Raw genomic sequence first — 27,982 nt, forward strand, 5'->3', positions numbered from 1 at the left:
TCAGGTAGATGTTTTAATGAAATAGCCCTCAGTAAATTTTTGTCTCCAATAGACAGTTTTCTCACTATCCAGTGTAATTTTACATAAACTATTACTTCTAATAATCCCTTCCTCCTTGCTGTCCAGAGAGGCTATAACAAAAGATGACACATTTATTTTCTCCACATTTTAATACAAATATTAAATAAAACATAAAAATACACATTAAGAATTAATATTTTCCTAGTCATTTAATTTAATAAATTACATTTGATGAGGAAAATATCACACTTGTAAAAAAACAATGTGTCTATAATATGTAGAGCACTATCCAAGTTTTCTCTTTCTTTTTATTCAGAACTAACAGGAAAATCTCAAGCAAGACTACTACCAATTCAACTCCATATTGATTTTTATCAGTCGAGGATAAGTCACTGATTTTCAAAATTGACATATTTTTAATACAAGACTGAAGAGGCCCATGGGCCTTACTGGTCACCTGAGTTCAGAAATATTTTAGTCAATTTGACCCTTATTGGCCCTGCCAATCAGCCCATAGGGGTTTAGTCAGGGCTTATATGTACATACCACCAAACTGTCAATTCTAACCAAGATTGCATTATTTCAAATGGTATTTAAACAAATCCAGCACAAAAATGTGATTTCTCTATAAAAATATAATAATAAAGTTAACCCCTTCCCATAGGGGGGAATGTAAGAGCCCAGGGTAATGAAATTTACAATTTTGGTAAAGCACCTTATTATTCTGACTTATCTGGGTCTTAAGAAGAAGCTTTTTCAAAATTTCAGACAACATGACCATTGTGACAAGGTGATAATTCCTAACTGGGCTAAGTAAACTAAATAGTGTGATCCAGTACAGATATGTTTATAGTGAAACATCAAACTGATCCTACTACAGACAGATCTACGTTTTTTCAACATTTCTTTTAACAATTAAACAGTAGAGGATTTTTACTGTACTGAATGTACATTCTGTGATACTACGACAGGACTACTATATGTGGGTTGTTTTTTTCTGTGCAGAAGGAATGCACAAAAGTCTGGCAGTAGTTCAATGACAAACAGTACAATAACACAATAAGTGAATGATTTTACATGGACATATACATGCAAATATTATTATTATCACTTATAAGAATCTCCCCTACTTTGACAGAGAAATCTCCAACCCGAGGGGCAATATTCTTGGTTGTCTATTACGGTATAACTCGAGACTCAGTCGAGGGTTAGACAATCGAGAATATCACTTTAGTTTAAGTGTCGGAGAGTTCTCTGTGACATTCTAAAGCAAGAGGATGATTTTCCTTCTATCATGCTATCCTAATTTTCACAGGGGTGAGTTCTTCAAATACATAAACAAAATTACAAATATCAGACTTACGTGACTGAATTGTTGCTATGACGTCATTGTATTGTTGACATAAAATGATATCTCGTACCCTTGGTAGTTGTTGGTATAGAAATCACACCCTAGGGACTGACAGAGAAATCAAACACATGGGACTGACTTAAAAATCACACCCTAGGACTTAGTTTGACAGAAATCACACTCAAGAGGCTGACAGAGAAATCACACCCTCTTGGGTGACAGAGAAATCACACTCTAGGGGTGACAGAGAAATTACGTTCTTTGGGTGACAGAGAAATAACACCCTATGGGTGACAGAGAAATCACAACCTAGATGGTGACAGAAATCACACCCTATGGGTGACAGAGAAATCACACCCTATGGGTGACAGAGAAATCACACCCTAGGGGTGACAGAGAAATCTTGAACCGATAAAACAGGAGTGAAATCTCTGAATGATGGAATGTTCTCTCTCTCTCTCCTGATTTCTCAATTACCATTCATACATTTCAAATTATCATACAGCTGTACATCTTATCTCACTTCCTGACACAGAATCTATTTCCAAAAATAACACCAATTTTCTACATGCACGCTTAGTGCTAATCCAGTAAAATATCTACTCAACAGAAACAAGTTTGTGAAACAAGAACCATTCGAAGATTTGTATCATCTGTATCATACAACGAGCCATATTTTCTTAATAACCTGAGTATTTATTTTACTGGAATAGTCCTACTTAACTACAGCTGGGCTTATCTTTACAACCAAACCTCTTACTCTCCAAGGTACAGCATCTTTTGATACATCTCTCATACCAAATACATGTATAATGGATGGTTATAACATTTCTCATATCAAATACATGTATACTGGATGGTTTTAACATTTTAACAAAAATGCACATATCCCTGGCATTGGAAATCCAATGTTGTACAGCACAAATATTGCCGACTGTCAAATCTCACTGACTAGACATACAACATTATTATTGTAGTTTAATTAATCTACAACAGTCTTGAAATGTTCTTGCTATATACTTTTTTGATCAATTCCTGACTTCAAGTCAGCAAATAAGGTCATTGGGATGGCCTTACTAGACTCAACATCACTGTTTTTGTATGTTTGCTGTGAAATTGCATTTTATTTCATATGTTGTCCGGTGAAATTACCTATGTGATATTTTTGCATATGTCTAAAGGGTAATATATACACAGGGGCTTTTTTCAGGAGCTGTGCCAGTCAGAAATCAATTGTGACTTCATAATATGGACAATGATTTGATATCATGAATTAAAGATGGTGCAACAAAATGGCTGCCTTCACCACATTTTGATGTTAAATCCGCAAAAATTTAGGTTTACTGCAGAGTTATGTGATAAAAAGTATCTAAATTTATGTTTATTTCTTAGGAGTTTTTACGAAACTTGTTGCAAAGTTTTTATTTTTTGCTCCCCAAGGCTCGAAAAATAAAACTAGAACTGGTTTCATAAAATCTCATATGTCATGAACACTCATTTAAGATCTTACATGTATGAAGATAGTATTTGGAATATTGATAACCCTCAGATCCTAATCATATACTGTAAAGTCAATTATTTTTGTGGGACAAAAATTTTGTGGTTTTCCTTTGTGTACTTGATTTCATAATTTCATGTCAAATCTTTAAAACTATTAGTGTTGATTGGTGGATATATAAATTCGTGGAGTACCAAGTAAATCGACAAAATAAACTCCCACAAAAATTAATGATTTCACAGAAAATGGTGTACAGTGTCAGTCTGTCTTCGGTTTTCGGTTCTCTCTCATCCATTTAAAGGCTTTCCACAGCGAGGCTAACACTGGCAGGCTTATAGGCAAGAACAGTGGGATGTAGATAGCAAATCTGAAAAAAAAATCATGTAGATATAAAACATGAGATTTTTTTTTTCTTTTTTAAATTAAACTGCATAGCCATGTAAAATGGAAATGGATCAACACAAAAAAATAAATAAATGTAAAATATATGTCAGATTAAACTTACTTTTGATCTTCAGGAAAATACAGCAGTTCCAGTAGAGATGGATCAAAAAAGGCTTTTTCTATGAAAAGAAAATTTAAAAACAAAATTATATCATTATACAAATGTATAACTTTCAAATTTTTCACCAGAAAATATCTATGTTTTAATGTTTAGGCTACATCAAAGATTATTGGTAATTAGTGGTGTTAGAATACAAGAGTCAAGTAAAAATAATTTCTATTGAAGAAACTACTGAATCTCTGATCAGTTTCCTACCTGAACACACGATAGCATTGCGAGATTCAAGGAACGCTTTCTCTAGTCTGCCTTCCAGTAGGTGGTGCTGACTCTCTCGGATGCTGTTGACTGCATCCTGAACCTATGGAGTGATGACAAAAAGGTGTAAATCAATTATGGAAAGTAAATTAATAAAACTGTTGACTTTCAAGGTGAATACTCAATTTTTATTTTGGTTAACACTTCAATTTTCTGGAGTATATCCTCAATTTACCAGTAAGGTTTCATCATTATCAACAACTAGACTGACACATTTACGGAGTGTCATGTCAAACACCTCGGAACTTCACTTGAGGTTATGTGGGCGGGGCACTAACCGACTGAGCTATTGCTAACCCATGGCTTGTGTTTCTGAGGAAGCTGAGAAACAGACCGGTCTTTGCTGTCTTGGTTGTGTTCTTGGGCAACACATTTGCCCTAATCAATGTTTTGCCCTAATTGCTCTGGATGGCATGAAAGGGGTCTCCTGCATGTTGTTCAGCGAAGTAGTCACAAACTACTACAAGGAGACCCTGCCTCAAAATGACATTGGCTGTTTATGGGCCGATAACCCCGGAAAAAAAAAAAAAAATAAGACATTATGTTTCTGGATAACAATTCAATACAGAAACAATTATCAGAGGGCATGACAATGTCATGTTTGATCAGATATATACACACAAGCTTTATTGAGGATACACATCAGTCCTTCTTGATCTTTAAAACACTGCGAACAAGGATATCTCAACCCTTGCGTAAGAGTTTGGCTGGCCAGTACTCGGCAATCCTCATGCCTGACTGGCCAAACTCTTACACTTGGGTCGAGATATCCCTGTCCATGGAACATACCAATGTTAGATCCTATTAGTCAGTAATACAGTAAACCCCAGCCAGTCTATACCTGTTTCCCGATGTCGTCCTGTATTACGATGTTACTTATCTCCCCTAGTAACTGAGCCAGGGACTGAAGGGTTGCTATAGAGGTCCCTAGGTTCTCAAGACAACGACCTCTCAGCCAGCTGTCCAGTTCCTGTCAAACAAGGTCACATAGGTCAAGGTCAAATGGTTTTTTTCTTTACAATGGTGATAGATAACATTGAAATTGTTATCAAGTAACTTACTTAATAAAAGTTCTAGGAAAAAACAATTTTCCACAAAATTAATTTATCGATTAAAAAGAAAGTACAAATTGAAGAACAAAAGACTTTTGATAACTTTTGAACTTCAACTACAAAATGATAACAGTACTATGTCAATCGTATTGCTGTACAAATGATCTATGACATTATGGAAACGTGTTAGTGAAAGTTATCAATTTAATTTCATTTTGCAAATTTCAACAACATTTTCTGAAGGTAAATATATTGACTTACCCACTTTGAAATGACCCTACTGCCTACATCGGCAACAAGAGCGTCACCATTTTTCTGAAATTGATAATTGTAATATAGCTACTTATCTACCACTGATAATAATTTCAATTATTGCATTATTAATTACAGTTCTGTTTCACTGTTGAAATATTCAGTTTTCTACCACAATACCCTGTGTTATTCAACTCTCAGACCATCAGTTAATCATTACAGCCGTTGATTAACAATCTGTTTATACCACACGTGGTATAAACTCTGTACGCATTTTGATTGGCTAACACGGTGAACTTTGACCCAAGCTGCAATTGTTATTGACGTCATCAATAATCTAATGACGTCACATCACCGGGTCCCGGACGTCACCGGTACACTTTATTTGCATACGCGAAATTATACTTGGCCACGTTTCCTTTTGATTCAAGCCGATATTATTGTGGTAGAAACAGGTCACACGACTCGAAATTGTTGGATATGGAATTTATTTCACACTCGTAAGTTATTTTTTAAAAGTTGCAAAAAACACTCGCTAAAGCTCGTGTCTTTTGTAACTTTTAAAAAATAACTTACTCGTGTGAAATAAATTTCATATCCAACAACCACTCGTTGTGTAACCTCTATTTATTCATGGGAGGGATCCTTGGTAGCCGCAAGCATCTGAATTTTAAGAATTAAACCATGAAAGGTTTTAATCTAAAATGTTTTCTGTCTATGTTAGATAAGAAATACTCATATTGAATATTGATATCCTATACTGTGTATTTGTTAAATTTAACACAGCTAATATTTTGTGGTTGTCCCAGTTGGAACTCACAGATTTTAGATTTCACACAAAACCACCATATACAGTGTAAACATCTGCAGAAAACACCTCCATACATGTAAATATCTGTTAACATCTTTTATTTTTTCTTTCTTTTTTTTTTTTTTTTTTTTGATTGATGTCAAATGACCGGGTTTATAGCCAGATTAAATAAACCACCACAAATATTACCAAATATGCAGTACATATACATCTTCCGCGTAGAGTTTTACAAACTTGACTTCAATTCTATATTTAGAAATCTACCATGGTATACTGTGTCGAATATTAAAATTTTGTGTTCATGACCAATATGGTTCTAAAAGCCTGATCTGAATATTGAACACATTTTACATAGCTAATACAAAACTACGGCTATGATATTAAAGATATGATAGCCCATTGTTACCTCTGACTGGAAGTTAAGAAGAAGGCGAAGATGTGAGATAAAAACTTCCATGGCTCGGCGCATGTCAAGCTCCACGGAAACAGGCAGAGTGTCATTATCGGAGGGACTGGGGACGTTCTGGATGTAGATACCACCCCACTGGGGACTCAGGAACGAGTTGGACTCAATTTCTACACCTGTATTAATAAAGGTGTAACTTTAAAATCACGTAACCATCTACAAATTCAATATAGCATCAAGCATCAATTCAATAATAATAATCTCTAAAAAGAAAAAGATATTTCTACTTTCTTTTTCTTAAATAATTATGTAACACAATCAAACTAGCCAAGTCACTTATACTGTATCAGCATTTGTTTTTTTTGTTTGTTTGTTTGTTTGTTTTGTTGTTGTTGTGATAACTCATTGAATAATTATTGTTTTGCCTTTCTTCACATGGACCAATACCTACGGGTTTTTTTATATGTTTTCATTCAAACACAAACATGACAACAATATCATGTTGTCGCTTCAGTTTGATAATTAATGACATCACATGACATTTATATTGACATCACAGGACAATTATATTGACATGTCACAGGAAAATTATATTGACATCACAGGACATTATTTTATATTGATATCACAGGACATTTTTATTGACATCACAGGACAGTTATATTGACATCACCAGACAATTATATTGATATCACAGGAAAATTATATTGACATCACAGGACAATTATATTGACATCACAGGACAATTATATTGACATTACTTGACAATTATATTGACATCACAGGACAATTATATTGATATCACAGGACAATTATATTGATATCACAGGACAATTATATTGACATCACAGGACAATTATATTGATATCACAGGACAATTATATTGACATCACAGGACAATTATATTGACATCACAGGACAATTATATTGATATCACAGGACAATTATATTGATATCACAGGACAATTATATTGACATCACAGGACAATTATATTGACATCACAGGACATTTATATTGACATCACAGGACAATTATACTGACATTACTTGACAATTATATTGACATCACATGACAACTATATATTGACATTACATGGCAATTATATTTATTGACATCACAGGACAATTATATTGATATCACAGGACAATTATATTGACATGTCACAGGACAATTATATTGACATCACAGGACAATTATATTGACATTACAGGACATTATTTTATATTGATATCACAGGACAATTATATTGACATTACAGGACAATTATATTGACATCATAGGACAATTATATTGACATAACAGGACATTATTTTATATTGATATCACAGGACAATTATATTGACATTACATGGCAATTATATTTATTGACATCACAGGACATTTATATTGACATCACAGGACAATTACATTGACATTACAGGACATTATTTTATATTGATATCACAGGACAATTATATTGACATCACAGGACAATTATATTGACATGTCACAGAACAATTATATTGATATCACAGGACAATTATATTGACATCACAGGACAATTATATTGATATCACAGGACAATTATATTGACATCACAGGACAATTATATTGACATCACAGGACAATTATATTGATATCACAGGACAATTATATTGATATCACAGGACAATTATATTGACATCACAGGACAATTATATTGACATCACAGGACATTTATATTGACATCACAGGACAATTATACTGACATTACTTGACAATTATATTGACATCACATGACAACTATATATTGACATTACATGGCAATTATATTTATTGACATCACAGGACAATTATATTGATATCACAGGACAATTATATTGACATGTCACAGGACAATTATATTGACATCACAGGACAATTATATTGACATTACAGGACATTATTTTATATTGATATCACAGGACAATTATATTGACATTACAGGACAATTATATTGACATCATAGGACAATTATATTGACATAACAGGACATTATTTTATATTGATATCACAGGACAATTATATTGACATTACATGGCAATTATATTTATTGACATCACAGGACATTTATATTGACATCACAGGACAATTACATTGACATTACAGGACATTATTTTATATTGATATCACAGGACAATTATATTGACATTACAGGACAATTATATTGACATCACAGGACAATTATATTGACATCACAAGACAATTATATTGACATCACAGGACAATTATATTGACATGTCACAGAACAATTATATTGACATCACATGACAATTATATTGACATCACAGGACAATTATATTGACATGTCACAGAACAATTATATTGACATCACATGACAATTATATTGACATTACATGGCAATTATATTTATTGACATCACAGGACAATTATATTGACATCACAGGACAATTATATTGACATGTCACAGGACAATTATATTGACATCACAGGACATTTATATTGACATCACAGGACAATTACATTGACATCATAGGACAATTATATTGACATTACAGGACATTATTTTATATTGATATCACAGGACAATTATATTGACATTACAGGACAATTATATTGACATCACAGGACAATTATATTGACATCACAAGACAATTATATTGACATCACAGGACAATTATATTGACATCACAGAACAATTATATTGACATGTCACAGAACAATTATATTGACATCACAAGACAATTATATTGATATCACTGGACAATTATATTGACATCGCAGGAAAATCATATTGACGTTACATGACAATTATATTGACATCACAATTGACATCACAGACTCCAGACAATAGCATGATGTAAGTACCAGGTACTCACCGTTACTGTCAACGATATAGATTGGATGCTGGTCCCGACTCGGTACATAAACCAGGAAATTTAGTGCTGGATTGTTTGATGTGTGTGATCCTGATAAAACAAAAGGTTTTAATATAGATCAAATACAACAATAATCTGGTATTATGACTCTTACCTATATATAATAGTACATTATGTACTGAATGTTGTCTCTCTTTACAGCTTACACTATACACGTATCCTTGTTTTTTTTTCGCTAAGAGGTACCTGACCTAGTTTATAAGGAAACTGACCTAGTGTATATGGAAACAGACCTGTTTTGAAGAAAACTTACCTATTTATGAAACTGACCTAGTTTATAAGGAAAATGACAAAGTGTATAAGAAAAACCAACTAAGTTAAGAAAAAAAGCTGACCTAGTTTAGAAAAAACTGACCTAGTTTAGAAGAAAACTGACCTAGTTTTGCCTCCAGTGGGTTGATGACATGAGGAAGGTCCTTAGCTGTGTAGAGAAAAGCCTCTTTTTTACTGTCTCTCTTCATCCTCTTCAGAAACCCAGTGAAATACAAAACCTGGAAAATACAGTGAAAAATAGGGTCCAGATATACTGAGCAATGGTGTAATTTTTTTCTTCTGAAATTTGATTTTTCAAAGAAATAAATAAAACTAGTGAAGCTTGAATGGACACAGAAAGCATGTGTTCTGGAATCATATCATCAGTTCTGTTTGGATGAGGATCAATAAAATTAAATCCTGATTTCTGTCTTACCTGGGATTTGACATTGATCTTGGCGTACTTATCCAACTGTTGTAGGAAAGGATCAAGGTAATCTGAAACAACACAACACATGTAATTATAATACCTTCCAACTGTGATCCATAATACTGAAGTTCAAAAATGGATTATTTTTTTTATTATTTCCTGACTTACTTTGAATCAGAAGCACTACTTTCTCCAGGTGACCTTTTTAAAACTTCAAATGATTACTACTACAGTGAGAGGTTGTTTAAAGGGTTAAGCCTATTTGACCCCATGTGACCTTAATTGTAGATCAAGGTCATTCGTTTTAACAAACTTGGCAGCTCTTCACCCCAACATACTACAGGCAATATTGGGTCTCTGCCTAAAGGCTTATGGCATATCAAATCATTGAACTTGTTTAATAAATTCTATATGACATAGCCACTCATGTAAGATCATCTATATATAGCCAATTTGAACACCCTGAACAATATTTTTTTTTAAACTTAACTCATTTCACAACAACAGAGAAATAAGTATATTAACCTACAACCCTTGGTGAAAGCAAATCATGTTACCATCAGGCCAGCTGACCAACAAGTGATGGCATAATCTATTGAATATTTAAATAGACAATATTGAAGTTCACTTCTATCACCTACCTTTGACAGCCTGTTCTATGTCCCACAAACTTTTATCACCTACCTTTGACAGCCTATTCTATGTCCCCCACTAACTTTTATCACCTACCTTTGACAGCCTGTTCTATGTCCCACTAACTTTTATCACCTACCTTTGACAGCCTGTTCTATGTCCCACTTTTATCACCTACCTTTGACAGCCTGTCCTATGTCCCACTAACTTTTATCACCTACCTTTGACAGCCTGTTCTACATCCCACTAACTTTTATCACCTACCTTTGACAGCCTGTCCCACTAACTTTTATCACCTACCTTTGACAGCCTGTTCTATGTCCCATTAACTTTTATCACCTACCTTTGACAGCCTGTCCTATGTCCCACTAACTTTTATCACCTACCTTTGACAGCCTATTCTATGTCCCACTAACTTTTATCACCTACCTTTGACAGCCTGTTCTACATCCCACTAACTTTTATCACCTTCCTTTGACAGCCTGTCCTATGTCCCACTAACTTTTATCACCTACATTTGACAGCCTGTTCTACGTCCCACTAACTTTTATCACCTACCTTTGACAGCCTATTCTATGTCCCCCACTAACTTTTATCACCTACCTTTGACAGCCTGTTCTATGTCCCCCACTAACTTTTATCACCTACCTTTGACAGCCTGTTCTACATTCCACTAACTTTTATCACCTACCTTTGACAGCCTGTTCTATGTCCCACTAACTTTTATCACCTACCTTTGACAGCCTGTCCCACTAACTTTTATCACCTACCTTTGACAGCCTGTTCTACGTCCCACTAACTTTTATCACCTACCTTTGACAGTCTGTTCTATGTCCCACTAACTTTTATCACCTACCTTTGACAGCCTGTTCTACGTCCCACTAACTTTTATCACCTACCTTTGACAGCCTGTTCTACGTCCCACTGACTTTTATCACCTACATTTGACAGCCTGTTCTAAGTCCCACTAACTTTTATCACCTACCTTTGACAGCCTGTTCTACGTCCCACTGACTTTTATCACCTACCTTTGACAGCCTGTTCTATGTCCCACTAACTTTTATCACCTACCTTTGACAGCCTGTCCCACTAACTTTTATCACCTACCTTTGACAGCCTGTTCTATGTCCCACTTTTATCACCTACCTTTGACAGCCTGTTCTATGTCCCACTTTTATCACCTACCTTTGACAGCCTGTTCTATGCCCCCCACTAACTTTTATCACCTACCTTTGACAGCCTGTTCTATGTCCCACTAACTTTTATCACCTACCTTTGGCAGCCTGTTCTACGTCCCACTAACTTTTATCACCTACCTTTGACAGCCATCTTCTATGTCCCACTAACTTTTATCACCTACCTTTGACAGCCTATTCTATGTCCCACTTTTATCACCTACCTTTGACAGCCTGTTCTATGTCCCACTAACTTTTATCACCTACCTTTGACAGCCTGTTCTACGTCCCACTAACTTTTATCACCTACCTTTGACAGCCTGTTCTATGTCCCACTAACTTTTATCACCTACCTTTGACAGCCTGTTCTATGTCCCACTAACTTTTATCACCTACCTTTGACAGCCTGTTCTACGTCCCACTAACTTTTATCACCTACCTTTGACAGCCTGTTCTATTTCCCACTAACTTTTATCACCTACCTTTGACAGCCTGTCCCACTAACTTTTATCACCTACCTTTGACAGCCTGTTCTATGTCCCACTTTTATCACCTACCTTTGACAGCCTGTTCTATGTCCCACTAACTTTTATCACCTACCTTTGACAGCCTGTTCTATGTCCCACTAACTTTTATCACCTACCTTTGACAGCCTGTTCTATGTCCCACTTTTATCACCTACTTTTGACAGCCTGTCCTATGTCCCACTAACTTTTATCACCTACCTTTGACAGTCTGTTCTATGTCCCACTAACTTTTATCACCTACCTTTGACAGCCTGTCCTATGTCCCACTAACTTTTATCACCTACCTTTGACAGCCTGTTCTATGTCCCACTAACTTTTATCACCTACCTTTGACAGCCTGTTCTATGTCCCACTAACTTTTATCACCTACCTTTGACAGCCTGTTCTACGTCCCACTAACTTTTATCACCTACCTTTGACAGCCTGTTCTATGTCCGACTTTTATCACCTACCTTTGACAGCCTGTCCTATATGTCCCACTAACTTTTATCACCTACCTTTGACAGTCTGTTCTACGTCCCACTTTTATCATCTACCTTTGACAGCCTGTTCTATGTCCCACTTTTATCATCTACCTTTGACAGCCTTTTCTATGTCCCACTTTTATCACCTACCTTTGACAGCCTGTTCTATGTCCCACTAACTTTTATCACCTACCTTTGACAGCCTGTTCTATGTCCCACTAACTTTTATCACCTACCTTTGACAGCCTGTTTTATGTCCCACTAACTTTTATCACCTACCTTTGACAGCCTGTTCTATGTCCCACTAAATTTTATCACCTACCTTTGACAGCCTGTTCTACGTCCCACTAACTTTTATCACCTACCTTTGACAGCCTGTTCTACGTCCCACTAACTTTTATCACCTACCTTTGACAGCCTGTTCTATGTCCCACTAACTTTTATCACCTACCTTTGACAGCCTGTTCTATGTCCCCCACTAACTTTTATCACCTACCTTTGACAGCCTGTTCTATGTCCCACTAACTTTTATCACCTACCTTTGACAGCCTGTTCTATGTCCCACTAACTTTTATCACCTACCTTTGACAGCCTGTTCTACGTCCCACTAACTTTTATCACCTACCTTTGACAGCCTGTTCTATGTCCCACTAACTTTTATCACCTACCTTTGACAGCCTGTTCTATGTCCCACTAACTTTTATCACCTACCTTTGACAGCCTGTCCCACTAACTTTTATCACCTACCTTTGACAGCCTGTTCTATGTCCCACTAACTTTTATCACCTACCTTTGACAGCCTGTCCTATGTCCCACTAACTTTTATCACCTACCTTTGACAGCCTGTTCTATGTCCCACTAACTTTTATCACCTACCTTTGACAGCCTGTTCTATGTCCCACTAACTTTTATCACCTACCTTTGACAGCCTGTTCTATGTCCCACTAACTTTTATCACCTACCTTTGACAGCCTGTTCTATGTCCCACTAACTTTTATCACCTACCTTTGACAGCCTGTTCTATGTCCCACTAACTTTTATCACCTACCTTTGACAGCCTGTTCTATGTCCCACTAACTTTTATCACCTACCTTTGACAGCCTGTTCTATGTCCCACTAACTTTTATCACCTACCTTTGACAGCCTGTTCTATGTCCCACTAACTTTTATCACCTACCTTTGACAGCCTGTTCTATGTCCCACTAACTTTTATCACCTACCTTTGACAGCCTGTTCTATGTCCCACTAACTTTTATCACCTACCTTTGACAGCCTGTTCTATGTCCCACTAACTTTTATCACCTACCTTTGACAGCCTGTTCTATGTCCCACTAACTTTTATCACCTACCTTTGACAGCCTGTTCTATGTCCCACTAACTTTTATCACCTACCTTTGACAGCCTGTTCTATGTCCCACTAACTTTTATCACCTACCTTTGACAGCCTGTTCTATGTCCCACTAACTTTTATCACCTACCTTTGACAGCCTGTTCTATGTCCCACTAACTTTTATCACCTACCTTTGACAGCCTGTTCTATGTCCCACTAACTTTTATCACCTACCTTTGACAGCCTGTTCTATGTCCCACTAACTTTTATCACCTACCTTTGACAGCCTGTTCTATGTCCCACTAACTTTTATCACCTACCTTTGACAGCCTGTTCTATGTCCCACTAACTTTTATCACCTACCTTTGACAGCCTGTTCTATGTCCCACTAACTTTTATCACCTACCTTTGACAGCCTGTTCTATGTCCCACTAACTTTTATCACCTACCTTTGACAGCCTGTTCTATGTCCCACTAACTTTTATCACCTACCTTTGACAGCCTGTTCTATGTCCCACTAACTTTTATCACCTACCTTTGACAGCCTGTTCTATGTCCCACTAACTTTTATCACCTACCTTTGACAGCCTGTTCTATGTCCCACTAACTTTTATCACCTACCTTTGACAGCCTGTTCTATGTCCCACTAACTTTTATCACCTACCTTTGACAGCCTGTTCTATGTCCCACTAACTTTTATCACCTACCTTTGACAGCCTGTTCTATGTCCCACTAACTTTTATCACCTACCTTTGACAGCCTGTTCTATGTCCCACTAACTTTTATCACCTACCTTTGACAGCCTGTCCCACTGTCCCACTAACTTTTATCACCTACCTTTGACAGCCTGTTCTATGTCCCACTAACTTTTATCACCTACCTTTGACAGCCTGTTCTATGTCCCACTAACTTTTATCACCTACCTTTGACAGCCTGTTCTATGTCCCACTAACTTTTATCACCTACCTTTGACAGCCTGTCCTATGTCCCACTAACTTTTATCACCTACCTTTGACAGCCTGTTCTATGTCCCACTAACTTTTATCACCTACCTTTGACAGCCTGTTCTATGTCCCACTAACTTTTATCACCTACCTTTGACAGTCTGTTCTATGTCCCACTAACTTTTATCACCTACCTTTGACAGCCTGTTCTATGTCCCACTAACTTTTATCACCTACCTTTGACAGCCTGTCCCCACTAACTTTTATCACCTACCTTTGACAGCCTGTTCTATGTCCCACTAACTTTTATCACCTACCTTTGACAGCCTGTCCTATGTCCCACTAACTTTTATCACCTACCTTTGACAGCCTGTTCTATGTCCCACTAACTTTTATCACCTACCTTTGACAGCCTGTTCTATGTCCCACTAACTTTTATCACCTACCTTTGACAGCCTGTTCTATGTCCCACTAACTTTTATCACCTACCTTTGACAGCCTGTTCTATGTCCCACTAACTTTATCACCTACCTTTGACAGCCTGTTCTATGTCCCACTAACTTTTATCACCTACCTTTGACAGCCTGTTCTATGTCCCACTAACTTTTATCACCTACCTTTGACAGCCTGTTCTATGTCCCACTAACTTTTATCACCTACCTTTGACAGCCTGTTCTATGTCCCACTAACTTTTATCACCTACCTTTGACAGCCTGTCCCACTAACTTTTATCACCTACCTTTGACAGCCTGTCCTATGTCCCACTAACTTTTATCACCTACCTTTGACAGCCTGTTCTATGTCCCACTAACTTTTATCACCTACCTTTGACAGTCTGTTCTATGTCCCACTAACTTTTATCACCTACCTTTGACAGCCTGTTCTATGTCCCACTTTTATCACCTACCTTTGACAGCCTGTTCTATGTCCCACTAACTTTTATCACCTACCTTTGACAGCCTATTCTATGTCCCACTAACTTTTATCACCTACCTTTGACAGCCTGTTCTATGTCCCACTAACTTTTATCACCTACCTTTGACAGCCTGTTCTATGTCCCACTAACTTTTATCACCTACCTTTGACAGCCTATTCTATGTCCCACTTTTATCACCTACCTTTGACAGCCTGTTCTATGTCCCACTAACTTTTATCACCTACCTTTGACAGCCTGTTCTATGTCCCACTAACTTTTATCACCTACCTTTGACAGCCTGTTCTATGTCCCACTAACTTTTATCACCTACCTTTGACAGCCTGTTCTATGTCCCACTAACTTTTATCACCTACCTTTGACAGCCTGTTCTATGTCCCACTAACTTTTATCACCTACCTTTGACAGCCTGTTCTATGTCCCACTAACTTTTATCACCTACCTTTGACAGCCTGTCTATGTCCCACTAACTTTTATCACCTACCTTTGACAAGCCTGTTCTAATGTCCCACTAACTTTTATCACCTACCTTTGACAGCCTGTTCTATGTCCCACTAACTTTTATCACCTACCTTTGACAGCCTGTTCTATGTCCCACTAACTTTTATCACCTACCTTTGACAGCCTATCCTATGTCCCCCACTAACTTTTATCACCTACCTTTGACAGCCTATTCTATGTCCCACTAACTTTTATCACCTACCTTTGACAGCCTATCCTATGTCCCCCACTAACTTTTATCACCTACCTTTGACAGCCTGTTCTATGTCCCACTAACTTTTATCACCTACCTTTGACAGCCTGTTCTATGTCCCACTAACTTTTATCACCTACCTTTGACAGCCTGTTCTATGTCCCACTAACTTTTATCACCTACCTTTGACAGCCTGTTCTACGTCCCACTAACTTTTATCACCTACCTTTGACAGCCTGTTCTATGTCCCACTAATTTTAATCACCTACCTTTGACAGCCTGTTCTATGTCCCACTTTTATCACCTACCTTTGACAGCCTGTTCTATGTCCCACTAACTTTTATCACCTACCTTTGACAGCCTGTCCTATGTCCCACTAATTTTTATTACCTACCTTTGACAGTCTGTTCTACGTCCCACTAACTTTTATCACCTACCTTTGACAGCCTGTTCTATGTCCCACTAACTTTTATCACCTACCTTTGACAGTCTGTTCTATGTCCCACTAACTTTTATCACCTACCTTTGACAGCCTGTTCTATTTCCCACTAACTTTTATCACCTACCTTTGACAGCCTGTTCTATGTTCCACTTTTATCACCTACCTTTGACAGCCTGTTCTATGTCCCACTAACGTTTATCACCTACCTTTGACAGCCTGTTCTATGTCCCACTAACTTTTATCACCTACCTTTGACAGCCTGTTCTATGTCCCACTAACGTTTATCACCTACCTTTGACAGCCTGTTCTATGTCCCACTAACTTTTATCACCTACCTTTGACAGCCTGTCCTATGTCCCACTAACTTTTATCACCTACCTTTGACAGCCTGTTCTATGTCCCACTAACTTTTATCACCTACCTTTGACAGCCTGTTCTATGTCCCACTAACTTTTATCACCTACCTTTGACAGCCTGTTCTACGTCCCCCACTAACATTTATCACCTACCTTTGACAGCCTGTTCTATGTCCCACTTTTATCACCTACCTTTGACAGCCTGTTCTATGTCCCACTAACTTTTATCACCTACCTTTGACAGCCTGTTCTACGTCCCCCACTAACATTTATCACCTACCTTTGACAGCCTGTTCTATGTCCCACTTTTATCACCTACCTTTGACAGCCTGTTCTATGTCCCACTAACTTTTATCACCTACCTTTGACAGCCTATTCTATGTCCCACTAACTTTTATCACCTACCTTTGACAGCCTATCCTATGTCCCCACTAACTTTTATCACCTACCTTTGACAGCCTGTTCTATGTCCCACTAACTTTTATCACCTACCTTTGACAGCCTGTTCTATGTCCCACTAACTTTTATCACCTACCTTTGACAGCCTGTTCTATGTCCCACTAACTTTTATCACCTACCTTTGACAGCCTGTTCTACGTCCCACTAACTTTTATCACCTACCTTTGACAGCCTGTTCTATGTCCCACTAACTTTTATCACCTACCTTTGACAGCCTGTTCTATGTCCCACTTTTATCACCTACCTTTGACAGCCTGTTCTATGTCCCACTAACTTTTATCACCTACCTTTGACAGCCTGTCCTATGTCCCACTTACTTTTATCACCTACCTTTGACAGTCTGTTCTACGTCCCACTAACTTTTATCACCTACCTTTGACAGCCTGTTCTATGTCCCACTAACTTTTATCACCTACCTTTGACAGCCTGTTCTATGTCCCACTAACTTTTATCACCTACCTTTGACAGCCTGTTCTATTTCCCACTAACTTTTATCACCTACCTTTGACAGCCTGTTCTATGTCCCACTAACTTTTATCACCTACCTTTGACAGCCTGTTCTATGTCCCACTAACTTTTATCACCTACCTTTGACAGCCTGTTCTATGTCCCACTAACTTTTATCACCTACCTTTGACAGCCTGTTCTATGTCCCACTAACTTTTATCACCTACCTTTGACAGCCTGTTCTATGTCCCACTAACTTTTATCACCTACCTTTGACAGCCTGTTCTATGTCCCACTAACTTTTATCACCTACCTTTGACAGCCTGTTCTATGTCCCACTAACTTTTATCACCTACCTTTGACAGCCTGTTCTATGTCCCACTAACTTTTATCACCTACCTTTGACAGCCTGTCCTATGTCCCACTAACTTTTATCACCTACCTTTGACAGCCTGTCCTATGTCCCACTAACTTTTATCACCTACCTTTGACAGCCTGTTCTATGTCCCACTAACTTTTATCACCTACCTTTGACAGCCTGTTCTATGTCCCACTAACTTTTATCACCTACCTTTGACAGCCTGTTCTATGTCCCACTAACTTTTATCACCTACCTTTGACAGCCTGTTCTATGTCCCACTGGACATCAAGTATATCTGGCTGAGGATTGACCAGAGTGAAGGCGACGTCATATCCTGGGTTTGACCGCACTGACCTCATACTTGACTTCTCTGGCTGGAGGCATAGAAAACAATTATGAATGGACAATAATCACACAGGAATATACCTCGTATTTATATTTACAAATAATATTCCTCAATATTTTTGCTCAACAGAAATTATTTTTGAAAAAAAGGAAAAGGATAAGTCTTAATTTGAAAAACTAAAAAAAAAACAGTATATACCTTGAGAGTTCTGTTCCCGGTACCTTTGCCAGCATGGAAAGTTTTACTCAGCGATTCCTCCTTTATCAGACTGTCCTGGATTACTGATGATATCATGCTCGCCAAGGTTGGAATATCTGTTAAAATGAAAGAAAAATAAAAAAAATTAATTAATTTGTTCAATTCAAAAATACAACAACAGGGCTAGGTGGCAACCTGGACTTAAATTTTCTTAGAATTTATGAGCGCATCCTAGTGGAGGGAAATAGTACTAAGGGAGGTAACCCACTCTAAGATTTATAGTGCCCTACTGAGAATGAGGAAAGGTTTTAATGTCCTAGTGAGAATAAGGTAAGTTTTTATTGTTCTACCAAGAATGAGGTGTAGTTAAAGCAACGAACTTGATTTACCTGTAGATCCTGGAGATTGTACGAGTATTGTTCTTCCGAGACTGAGGAATGGTTTCCGTAACGACAAGGGAGACAACTTAGGAATGATCACCACTTGGTATCTGTTGATGTCATCTGCCCCAGATGAGAACTGACCCTCAATACCTGGAGTAGTTAAAAATTTGTCATGTGACTTAAACTGCTCTAATAACACCATCAAATGATGAATTTTAAAACCAAGGAGTAAATATTATAAAAACTTCACTGAAGTCTTCAGTATCATTATGTCAAATTCAATAAGTCATAATAACAATTATGAAAACTCAACACCAGGATAATGCATTTAAAAAATAATTCTTCATGTTGTGATGAAAAAATCTTACATATTTTTGGGTTCAATTGAAATGTTAAAAAAAGTTTTCTTTTGACACTTTCTATTACAAATGATAACATCAAGACCGTTGTTTTATATAAGGAAATAGTAATTCATCTATCAGCACAGGTATCATAGAAATTGTGTTTTGATACTATAATTTGATAGTGTCTGATTAAAGGGACATTTTTAACCTACCTGATGTAGAGGTCATAGCCTTGACCTTGGCCAGCTCTTTTTCTGTAGCATCTCGGACATTCAACCGGTAATACGGTGCTATTTCAGCGTCACTCGTCTCTGTCAAAAACAATTTACACAAATATTGAACAAGGTAATGAGAATGGATGCATTATTTCAGACCGACATAAAAATTCAGGATTTATCAATTTTGTTTGGTTTTTTTTCGTTTCCATTTGTATACAAAACAAAAGAAATTATTTTTATCTGGTGATCCAGCTGGAAAAACGAAACAGAATTTGGTGTACACTCCAATGTGATGTATTTCATCAGACTTAGGATAACAATGCTGTCACTTTGTGTTTACTGTAAACGTTGAAATTTATGCGAGGGGGAAATTTACGCGGACTCCTTTTGTTCGCGAAAATTTCTCCCACACATATTATTTTGATATCAATTTCAATAATCTTGAACTACAAGCAAAAGTGGATCGATTACGAAAATTAACCCTACACGTATAGTTTACATATTCAAATCATGATATCATCCCCTCACGAAAATAATCATGTTTACAGTAATTAGACGAGACAGTTGTGTGATGTGATTCTCTGACGAGGACTCGTCATCACTGATGATGGTGGACTAACAAAACTGTGACGTTTTTATTTGACTTACCCAGTTTATCAGAGACCAGACGAGACAGTCGTGTGATGTCATTCTCTGACAGGGACTCGTCTCCGTTGACGATGTCCACATCCACCGTGTACTTCAACTATAATGGTGAATCAGACTCGGTAAGAAATGACTTCTGTTTAAATCACAGGGACTTGGCATGGATTCCTGAACCACAGACCATATTACATGTATGCTTTAATAAATATTATATGGACAGTAAGTTGGGAATTCATGCCAAGTTCCTATGCTTCAAATGATGAGTGTTGTTTGGACAATTGAACTTATTAAGACAAACAATCTTAATTTTTTTAGAAGTCTATATTTCAATCATCCAGAATAAATAAATATTCAACATGGTCACCAATTGAAATATCTATCAGATAATTATTTAAAGAAGTCAAACAAAACATTTTTTTTTTATTTATACAAATACATGATGTAACCTCTAAATGAATTTAGCATCCTCCATGGTCCAGATTCACTTGCGGCTAGATCACATTACAGAAAGTTTGACACCAATAGAGCAATGCTGTTAATATTGTAAATGTTTATTTTTAATAGGCCCATTATTTTGATAGGCACATCATTTCAACAGGCCAATCATTGTTGATAGGCCAATCGTTTTTGATAGGCCAATCGTTTTTGATAGGCCAATCGTTGTTGATAGGCCAATCGTTTTTGATAGGCCAATCATTGTTGATAGGCCAATCGTTTTTGATACGCCAATCATTGTTGATAGGCCAATCGTTTTTGATAGGCCAATCATTTTAATAGGCTCATTATTTTTATAGGCACCTCATTTTGAATAGGTCCTTCACTTTTTTAGGCCAATCATTTTTCTAGACCCATCATTTCAATAGTTCCATCATTTTCATTGACCCATCATTTTAATAGGCCAATAATTTTTACAGACCCAAAAATATTCTTGCTGATCGATAGTCATAACACTGATACAGACAGAGCCACTAAGCAGCTATTTATATACATGTATATATAGTGTATAGTCCGAATTTCCTCTGAGGCTCTGACTCTGCACCACTGACTGATGGAACCTGATGATGACTGATAGCTATAAATAGTCAGAACACTTCAGACTATCATCAACAGACCTAAATAAAATAAATCTATCTAAATAACATTTAATATGATTATCTCACCTGGGTATTTGAGAGATCTGCGATTTCTCCGTAAGGCAGACTGACACGGTAGACTTCCGTTGTTTTCCACCATAGCGGCACACCGATCACAACACACACAAACCCTACCCCAAGGGCTGCATACATCTGGGTCCTCCGATCGGTACCTATACAAAACAGTTTATCAGATATATGCCATATTCTAACAGTTTTTTTAAAGGTCTTGTATTTGATGACCAACCAAGGAGCTGAGTTCCAAAGCATCTTCTTGTTTGAGAAATTTTCCAACCTGTTCAGGTACATTTGTACATAACTGTTCTACAACCAACTAGGGAAAAACAACAATTCAAAACAAGGGGTCCTTGAGGGATCGGATCTTGGCGTCCAGTTGTCCACCATTGAATGATCTTTATTGCTTCTATGAAAGACGTATCTTTTTTCCACTTTTCCCTCCTCTTAATCATTTGATAACAATGGTAATCTTTATATAAAGTCAAATAAAAAAGATTGAATTTTTTTTTTTTAAGATATACATTGATAACAAATTTCCACTCTCAAAATCAAAGATGGCTACCTGTCGGCCATTTTGTTTTATCACAACTATATACAATGTAGTGACCAATTCAAGAGAAACCTATATATAAAGTTTTATAATTACCTTCCGATACTTCTTAAGAAATTGAGATAACAAACTTCAATTGTAAAATCCAAGTTAGCTGTCAGTCAGAATTTTTTTTCTGGGTCCTCCTAAAGACTGAAGAGACCTGAATGGACCTGAATCTGAGCCTGAATGGGCTTTAAAGGTGTTTATTGATTATAAATGTGTTAATTCTCAGTGTTTTATGCAAGAATCGGTGTCAGGATATATATTTATATATAAAACTATATAGTACACAAAACATCTAAAGGAATTATACATTTAAAAGGAAATGAACATTTAAATCATCATATCACTACACAGACAAACAGATCTGAAATTGAAATATTAATAAATATGACAGTAAAATATTATACAAATATAGCTATAACACAGAAATGATCCCGTTCCGGTCTGTTGTGTACATCGGTTTGATTAGAGACCTGTTTATTGAGCTATAAAATACATCTTTAAAATATTTTTTTTACAATAAAAATGGTCTTTTAATATGTAATAACACCCTATCAACTTCAAAACACATTTAGGTCCAAATTCAGGTCCATTCATGTCTTTAGGAGGACCCGCTTTTTTAAGTAGTTTTGATTAGAATAATTCATTATAGTGACATGGAATGCCACCTCTACCACTCCTGACTACAGTTTGGTTTGGTTTATTTTGTTTAACGTCTTATTAATAGCTAGGGTCATTTAAGGACATGCCAGGTTTTGGAGGTGGAGGAAAGCCGGAGTACCCGGAGAAAAACCATCTGCCTATGGTCAGTACCTGGCAACTGTCCCATGTAGGTTTAGAACTCGCAGCCCAGAGGTGGAGGGCTGGTATTTAAGTGTTGGGACACCTTAATCACTCGGCCACCGCGGCCCCTCCTGACTACGGCACCTCGCATATAACCAACACCGATAAAGGCACCTAACGCGGAACCAAAACTAGCGGCAAGCCCCCTCTTACTGTCACAACCTACAGATCGTCTGAACAATGTCACTTGTGGACAAGACAAGGACAGGAAAGTTGATAATCTGATACTCTTGACCATCAAACATTACATTTATCAATCTAGATATCTTCAGAATAACCTTGACTTTATAGCATTAAAAAAATCTTTATAAGATTTGTATCTCACCCAGACATTTATTGCCAGAGGTAAGGGAGAAAACTCCTTCAAATAGTTTAGAAAAGTTTGGACCAAATGGGATAGACTTGCTGGAAATATTGATTATAAAAAAAAAAAAAAAAAAGATTTTTCTCAATATTTCCTTCCACTGAACTTATTCTTCCTTCCTTTATATTTAATTTTGTTCTGATAATATAAAATTTAAAACAAATAATCCTACCTTGTTTTTCTGTGTTTGTTCTTGTTTTGTCTTTTTATGTTTTGTTTGACTGTTGTTAACACTTGTTATCCAATTATTGATTTGATTTGTATCAGATATGGTATGACAATGGATGGATGTGTGTTTCATGTTCCTTATGTCATGTTTAATGTATGAATATATCAAAATTTTGAAAAATAAAAAAAAAATAAAAAAATCTTAATATCAACATCAACAGAAAAAGTTTACACAGCACAGAAGCCCTACCTGGATGGACCAGTCTGTAGGTCATAATACAGAATCAAGAAAAACAGCTATAGCATGCAAAACACAGATATAGCTGTCCTAGAGTCAAGGAATATAGAACTAGAAATCAATATTAGAACTCTATACCTTAACAGCTACAAGCTGAGAATCGGAGCCAACATCAAGACCCTACCCACCTCAGAAAACAAAAACAAGGCAGATCAACGAAAATAAGCACTGAAACTGAATAGTTAAAATTCTGTATAAACCTACAAGAGCTGAAAAAAGAACAGAAATAAGATGTATCAATGAAAATAAGCACTGAAACTGAATAGTTAAAATTCTGTATAAACCTACAAGAGCTGAAAAAAGAACAGAAATAAGATGTATCAATGACAATAAGCACTGGAACTGAGCAGTTAAAATTCTGTAAGGACCTATATAGCTACTAGCGCTAAACCAACTAGCCATAGCAACCCTTGAAGCAGAAAAAGCTTCTGATGTAGTCTGGCATGAGGGCCTTATGCACAAACTCCCCCATATGGGAATAACTAATGAACTATGGCACCTCATCAAGGAACTACAAATGAATGCACTAATCTTCAGCTCTCCCCTGAAAGTGAACTCCAAACGATGGACTTGGGAGTAGATGAGTTTTTGGGGAAACTTTCCTGAAGTGTGGATCAGTTTTCTGGGAAAGCCAGATTCCCATCCTTTGCAAAATTCTATCAGGGATTGACTGTCATCCCAAACAGCAAATAATCAGCATAATCAGGAAGATACAAATGAACCAAAGGGGTTCCCTGGATAACAGTCTATCTGTGATATTTTATCTTACAAAATCAACCAGGACTGTGAATGCTGGAATTACAAACCATCAGAGTTTGTATTGAAAACTTCAGGGAAAGTCACGTGAAAGTACAACAAAAACCACCAGAGCCAGTACATACGTAGTTTTCTTTACTCGTCAATATGATTTCATTCACTATTCAGTACATTATAATCACTCATCTGCATTCACTTGTTATTAAATTAATTATTTTAATCAATTAGTTTGTGTTAGTTTTTTGTTGATGAATGCACCATGTTAAGTAAAACTGTTGTCGTGTGCAATCTCCAGTTGGAGAAAAGTCCTCAAACTCATGATCTCCAGTTTAAAAAATTGTCAGCATTCGACCCTTGACAGCTATGTCCAACTCACATCAAATAAAGAGATAACCTTAAAGATCCATTCATAGTACGACATGGCATAAGACAAGGGGCAAAACTTTCACCAACATTATACAAATGTTTTAATAATGACCTCCTTGACACAGTGACACTTTATAGAAACATTCTCGGAGTAAAGATCAGCACAACCTATGTAGACTGCCAAACGGTTGCAGCCGACATCAACATAATTGTCAAAAACACTGTGGATCTCCAACCGCACTTAACGTTGTACACATACTGTCTCTCCTACATGTAAACTCTGTATCCCAAAAGATAGAGAACATTTCCTCCTCCACTGCAAAACACTCCAACACACACATAAGAAATCCGACACATTTCATACTAAATATCAATGACTCAGTAGCTACAAATGCTGATGACACCATTACGGATACCTCGGTTCTCCTAATGCATAGTACTAGTGTTAAGACTGCACTACACCCGTCATTCCTAACTCCTCATGCACTGAAAGACACTCAATTCAGTGTGGAAAGGAAGAGCCGAGTCGGAGGTACTGTCCGGATTTCTAAAAGTGTTTTCGGAAATGAGCATGCCTATTGCAAGTTGTTTAAAGCTAACTTTTCTATCAGATCAAGCGCAGTATGTGATATAAAACGCCACATTTTGTCAGTTGGCATTGAGTTGGTTTTTTAGGTAAAAATTTATATAATTACCACAGCTAGAAATTAAACTCCTGACAGATTTTACTTTTGCAAGACAATCGGGAAATTCTATATGGCAGTGACGGACAAAATGATTGCAAAGTTCCCCCTGCATGATCCTTCTTTGACATGGATATTTTGGTACCTAGCCATACAGCTATATACTTTATCTACTAGAAATTAAATCCAAAAACCTTAAATGCCTACATGATATAAATAGTTATCCATTACTTCAAAACATTTTATAATCTTAACCTTAAACTATTGATTAAAACTATTAATAATCAACTTACAAAAGCTATTGGAAACTTATTTAGTTCTTTAAGTTCTACAACTGGCAGCTAGATTACATGTATTTATAATGTCACCAAAGATGAGGAGAAGGATTCACTTGAGGAAATGATTGACTATCAGCTTGCTCCAAAGGAGGAGATTTCAAAGCAAGAATATATATTAAATAAATGGCTTAAATATCTGTTAATGTCTGATATTTTTTCTGCAACATTTAATCAAATAATAAAACGCCGTGATGCTGCGACGTCGTCAAAAAGTCTCCCACATTGGAAGAGCCCAATGTGGGAGATCTCCCACATTGGTCTACTGACAGGTTGGCAACCCTGATTTAATTATAATCAACATAGAGTCAGACAGAACCGTATCAACATGTTAGTATAGGACCTACGCAAAACAACATCGACACCGTAACCTGCAATGTCTTACCCCAGTGTGAAATGAGTTACTGTGTATATAATGTGTTAAGTGTATATATATAGTGTCTCTACATAACAATAAGTTCTGTGTATAACCCATCTTCCACTGATGCATGAGCTTCTATATACACTTGTATTGACAGGCCGTAATAGCGGACGTAGAACCCGTTGGATAAATAAATACAGTCTTTCTACTGGCACCTAACCGAACTGTAGCTGTCAGACACTTGTGACGGGAATTGTTCACATGCACTTTAACACACATTTATGTATATATGTCTTTTATGTCGCAGTGATTTCGTCCCAGCTATAAAGACAATAACAACATTAACGGTACTATTTCTGACAGCGACACAGATCAAGCCATGTGTAAGAGCCTCGTCTGTCAATACACTTGATATGTAATCAAGATAATATATCAAAAGTATTGACAGATGAGGCTAATACCTCCGATCAAACCCTATTATCCGGAAACTGGGTGCTCCGAAACAAGCGGAGGAATCTACAGTACCAGCAACCAACCAATAGCGATAAATTAGCATAAGCCCAACCAGTCAGTAACGTCTTTTAAATCATAGAGTGTGTTCTAGGTTCGGTTATAAGAGGAGTCTGGAACAGTAAGACCCAATCATCAATCAATCAATCAACATCATCAATCACAGCCTCCCTGGGGCTCGACACAGTCTGATGACCAATATTCTTTAAAACGAATCATGATCATAGATGGCAAGAATTAGACTTCATTTGTGATCATAATGGTAATCGAACTTTAAAAAGCTTGAATTACAAAAGACAATGATTCATAAGTGTTGGGCCGGACTCTGGAGTGAAAATATTCATTCTTTGGGTCAACGGACCACGTCATGGCCCTGTGTTATTACAGTTGACGCATATATGACGGCGGGGTCGTTGAATACTTGCACAAATATGGCTCGTTTAATTTATCAGGATATGAAAACAGGATATAATGTGCCTTATGAATGCATATATATCATTTTGTTGAAGATAAAACTTACCTTCCTGTTTGTTCGGCATGTCGCCGGTAAGAAGTAAACAGTGACTGTTTTTAACTCACTACACAGAAGATTTCCTAGGTCATGCAGTGGTAGTTAACTCCCTTAGACCACGGTGAAACCGAAAATATCTCCACACTTGGAAACAAAATTAACCCCGACGAGATACAATTGATAACCAGAGTAAAAAAATATGTATACACTGTAAATATTTAAATAAGTACCTTGAGATAAAATTTTGTGCGGGACTAATATGCCCTCATTAATGTATTTCCTCCTTATAACCGCGTGATTATTGAGGTCTTTATTTTGTCAAATATTGTAATTTTGCATTTGTTTTGGGA

The 27,982-nt window shown here is 36.8% G+C and overlaps 1 protein-coding gene across 1 annotated transcript; it reads right to left on the reverse strand.

The window, feature by feature from the left end:
- Nucleotides 1–215: 215 nt before the first annotated feature.
- On the reverse strand, nucleotides 216–27,673 carry LOC117339239 (GPI transamidase component PIG-S-like). The gene is made up of 16 exons (XM_033900714.1): nucleotides 27,642–27,673; nucleotides 21,852–21,997; nucleotides 20,695–20,791; nucleotides 20,041–20,139; nucleotides 19,491–19,634; nucleotides 19,102–19,217; nucleotides 18,811–18,931; nucleotides 9,798–9,859; nucleotides 9,486–9,600; nucleotides 9,050–9,139; nucleotides 6,212–6,387; nucleotides 5,004–5,057; nucleotides 4,532–4,660; nucleotides 3,631–3,733; nucleotides 3,376–3,433; nucleotides 216–3,237 (listed from the first exon to the last, which is right to left on the reverse strand). Exons 1-16 carry the CDS (start codon nucleotides 27,658–27,660, stop codon nucleotides 3,129–3,131), a joined length of 1,638 nt encoding a protein of 545 aa, XP_033756605.1. The 5' UTR covers nucleotides 27,661–27,673; the 3' UTR covers nucleotides 216–3,128.
- Nucleotides 27,674–27,982: the final 309 nt, after the last annotated feature.

The sequence above is a fragment of the Pecten maximus genome, chromosome 12, assembly GCF_902652985.1.
Source record: "Pecten maximus chromosome 12, xPecMax1.1, whole genome shotgun sequence".
NCBI classification, from domain to species: domain Eukaryota; kingdom Metazoa; phylum Mollusca; class Bivalvia; order Pectinida; family Pectinidae; genus Pecten; species Pecten maximus.